This window comes from Penaeus monodon, chromosome 5, assembly GCF_015228065.2.
Source record: "Penaeus monodon isolate SGIC_2016 chromosome 5, NSTDA_Pmon_1, whole genome shotgun sequence".
Lineage (NCBI taxonomy): Eukaryota > Metazoa > Arthropoda > Malacostraca > Decapoda > Penaeidae > Penaeus > Penaeus monodon.
In genome coordinates this window covers 29,772,279-29,776,344 of record NC_051390.1, presented here as the reverse complement: position 1 = coordinate 29,776,344, position 4,066 = coordinate 29,772,279, and the positions used below count along the sequence as shown (strand labels likewise).

Below are 4,066 nucleotides of genomic sequence, written 5' to 3'. Positions count from 1 at the left end.
ACATTAGACCACAGCTATGGTATGCTTCGGCCTGGCATTCTACTGCTCCCAAGAGTCTCAACAAAAAATTTTAAATTGGCTTTTAGGCTTATCAATGAAGCTACCAGTTTCTGACGCACCGACTCAAGGGAACCTCGACGTCTGGGGTCTAGCAATGCTCCACAAATCAGGTGGAACAGGTGCCTCCCCTATCCAGCCTCTGTCTCCAATCGCACGGGCGAGAGAGAAGTCCCTGTTTGGCCCTCGTCTCTGCCAGAGCAACAATGGAATTAAATACATCCACCACATATGCCAAACTATAAATGTAGCAATTTATTCAGCCGTTGGAGGTCAACAAGCCAACATCCCTGAATCTGCTGTAAACTCATGATGGAATATGAGCCAACTTTGGATATACCTTTACTATGCATTGACAGTACTCATTACACACTCGGTCAAATTCTAAAGAAATAATAGGTTAGGTTTTCAACCTATTTAGTATATCAAGATGACTTGCAAATACAGTCATTTAACGAGAGAAGGACACAGATAGGGAATGAGAGAGAGAGAGAGAAAGATGGGGAGAGGGTAAAGAGAGAGAGAGAGAAGGATGCGGAGGGGGTAAAGGGAAAGAGAGAAAGATGGGGAGGGAATAGAGGGAAAGATGGGGAGGGGGTAGAAGAGAGAGAGTAGGGGGAGAAAGATAGTATAACAGCATCCGTAGAATGAAAATAAAATCTAAACATATGCATAAAATCTTTTGAAAAGGGCATGCAGCAATTGAGTAAGCACTTGATTAGAAGAAATAGAGGGGAGTAATTACCAAGAAATGCCTAGTTGAATTAAAAGCATTTTTGATAGGCCTACTGGTTAAAATGGATAGTGGATCGTAAACAATATAGGTGCATCTCATGTAATGGCCATGGCATGTAGATAAGGCAATTTTTCCTTAATTTGAGTCAGAATATTCTGGGCTCTAATAATTTCCATACCCCATCTTTCAAAAACTCCTTTAACTATAAAATAAAATAAAAAATCCGGTACCATCAGCATTAGGGTTAGTGGCTAGCATGCACTTGGCAGGGTACATGTTTAGCAGTCTGAAATAGAGAAAATGCAGTAAAAATAGTAAAAATAAAGACTCTTGAAAATAGCTATGGTACCAACGCAAGATAAGAAAATGAAGCATAACAGTTAATTGTTAATGGTTATATATTAAAATCTTATAAAGTTAATGACTAAATGTGCTACACGTCAATATTAGTACAGCAAATTTCGGAAAGTATGGCATTGTCTCCAGAAGGGTGCAGAAGGGATAACAGGGAAGGATGAAGGTGGTGAAGATGAAGCAGGAGGAATGGGGTTTCTGAAAAGGAGTTGGTTGGGGAGGTCTGAGAAAGTTTTTCTTGTGAAGGGGAGTAAGGCAGGGATCAGTACAAGAGGAAAGGGGGGTGGGGGTAATATTATGAATGAGTGGTGAGGGTATTGGGTGTTAGAGAAGTAGGAAAGGAAGAATTTGGGAAATGTCACAAGGGTTCAGGGGGAAAGTATCAAGAATATCAGAAGGGGGAGGATCTGGGGAAGGGCACTCTCATGACAAAAGGGAGTTACATGTATATCCAGGAGGAAGCGGAAGGGAGCAGAAAAAAGGATGTTGGCAATCTCTGAGTATAGACAGATTGGGAGTAGAGAAATCGGAGGGTGGAAGGGAGGGCCAGGATTAGAAAAATGGAGTTGATTTGGGGAGTTCTGAGAAACGATGGTTTGCTTATGCTGAGGAGAAAAGGAGACAGACGTTTGAGGAGCAGAGGAAGATGTAGGTATGGGAGAGGATGTGGTAGGAGAAGATTGGGTGGAATTTAGATTGTTTGATCCGATAGGTAGAGCGAAGAGGTGTGACATCTATTAATAATGGAATCTGCCTGAGCCAGTGTGACATCCATTAATCAGGGAATTGGCCTGAGCAGCTGTAGACCGCCTGGGACATGACCTCACCTTCGGCGACAACAGGAAACGCTTGGAGGGGTAGCCGATGGTAAACAGCTGTGTCCCCACGCCCTAGGGTAGAAGCGACCTAGCAAAATCCGGTCAGTCCGAGTCCGTTCCCTGAACCGCGAACACTTTCCCCCTTTCGCCCTAGGAGCTGAAGCCGCTTCTGCCACGTCTACCATGACAATAAGATCTCTTCAAACTACGTGTCTGTTCTCTTAACCCTTTACTTCCTAAAACTCTGCTTCAGCCCTGGTTTTTCATCAAGCTCAGAAAACTGGAAAACATCACAGGGTGTGGATGCTTTATCATGCACCGACTGCAACATTTTGAGCCATCATGGATCCTCAACCAGGTAATTTACTGCAGAGATATTTACTTTGTGTAATAAGCAAACTATAAGCTGAATGTTTCATACCAGTATATCCATACTTGATAAAACAGAAAAGTTTTAGGCTAATATAAATAAATGTGACTAAATTGTCCTGTGAGGCACATGCAAGTCATACTTGACCATATATAAACACAAGCTATATTTTTACAACAATTATCTCCCACCTGCGTTTTCTAATTTTATTACATGATATGTTTTCTATAAGTTTTAAAGAAAACTTTGTTTTATGGTTTGAAATCTAGTATAAGCAACATGGCATACTGTAATGAGGTGTCATACAGTACTAAAATGAGTTAGTAATTATTTTCAGGTGGATCAGGAATCACCACAGCCAATTTCTACAGGAATGGAAAAGTATATAGGCCACGGGTTATGCATCAATTTTTGTGTTCAAGTGACACAGCAGATATTGTTGAACATGCTGTGGATGAGGTGGAAGATGCTTACTCACCACATGAGTCTGAGGAAGGTACGTTAGTACACGAAATAATGTTCGTAAGCCTCTCCACATTATTCATGTGCTGAATAATTTCAATAAAGTGCAAAATTATAAAGCCATGTCCGTAATTATTAGAATAAAATATGAGTAAGAAAAACATTTTAGTGAAAAGTTGATTGACATATTTTATATATACTTAGAATATTACTATAAAAAAAATGTTTCGCATCTTTCAGAGCTGTCTTCTGATGGGGAGGAATTTCCTGATGATACAGTTGTATTAGAAATCAACAACTTGACTACAGTCTCCCCGCCTCAATCGAATCCCAAGAATAGGCGAAGAAAATTCACAAGATTATACTGGGAACATATTCATAGCAGAGATGAAGCACCTACAGTTCCCATATATGATGTCAGCGACCGCAGTGAGATTGAAGAGGGTATATCTCTTCCAGTAAATCTGTTCAGGAGATTTTTCTCAGATGAGCTCTTGGATATGGTTGTTCAGCAGTCTAATCTATATGCAGTTCAACAAAATACTAACAAACCACTTAGAGGTACCTAAGAGGAAGCAAATGTCCCTGTGTGAATTCAAGCTCAAACTTGCAGATTCTCTTTTGTCGACCGTCGAGTAATGTAACAAATGCTGCATACATTACCAAGAAAAAAACTGGGAGAGCAACTAAGCCTATTCCTGACAAAGACCTAAGACTGAATATGGTTGGGCACTTCCCTAGCATTTCTGAGAAAAGAGGCCCATGTAAGCTGCCAGGATGCACTGGTAAGGTATCAGTGTTTTGCATGAAATGTGAAGTTCATTTGTGTTGCGAATCAAAGAGGAATTGCTTTCTAGAATTCCACACAAAATAATCACAAAAGAAATTATTTTTCCCCATACAAGAAAACTATTTTACTTTGAGTTTTTGCAGAAAGGATTTTTCCTCAGATAATTTTTTTTCCAATTTCATACAGGAGGATCAACTGAGAAAATTTTGCACAAATACTTATAAAATGAAAGTTAAGTGCCTTAATTGCATTTATGTTTATATAGAAAGTAATAGAAAAAACCTGAGAAATATTCAGGTGCAGAGTATGTTTTTGTACTCCTGAAGTGACAATTTTGTCCCTCTTATGGAAATACTTTATTATCAATAAATGTTTATAAAACACTTGATGTGGCTTATAAATAACCCTAATACAATATATTCCTATCATGCAACAAAATTTTTCAGGTAAAGAAGAAGGGTCAGGAAGTAAAGGGTTAA

At 39.4% G+C, this 4,066-nt stretch overlaps 1 protein-coding gene across 1 annotated transcript; it reads left to right on the top strand.

Annotated features, from left to right (window-relative positions):
- The first annotated feature begins 2,719 nt into the window (after positions 1-2,719).
- On the top strand, positions 2,720-3,538 carry LOC119572852. The gene is made up of 2 exons (XM_037919788.1): positions 2,720-2,831; positions 3,038-3,538. The coding sequence occupies exons 1-2, from the start codon at positions 2,735-2,737 to the stop codon at positions 3,364-3,366; spliced, it is 426 nt and encodes a 141-aa protein (XP_037775716.1). The 5' UTR covers positions 2,720-2,734; the 3' UTR covers positions 3,367-3,538.
- Positions 3,539-4,066: the final 528 nt, after the last annotated feature.

Bases quoted from the DNA above. Each gene is read 5' to 3' on its own strand.
- LOC119572852 (XM_037919788.1), top strand. From the start codon at position 2,735: ATGCATCAATTTTTGTGTTCAAGTGACACAGCAGATATTGTTGAACAT. The intron at 2,832-3,037 runs GTACGTTAGTAC...CGCATCTTTCAG, and splicing joins ACCACATGAGTCTGAGGAAG to AGCTGTCTTCTGATGGGGAG.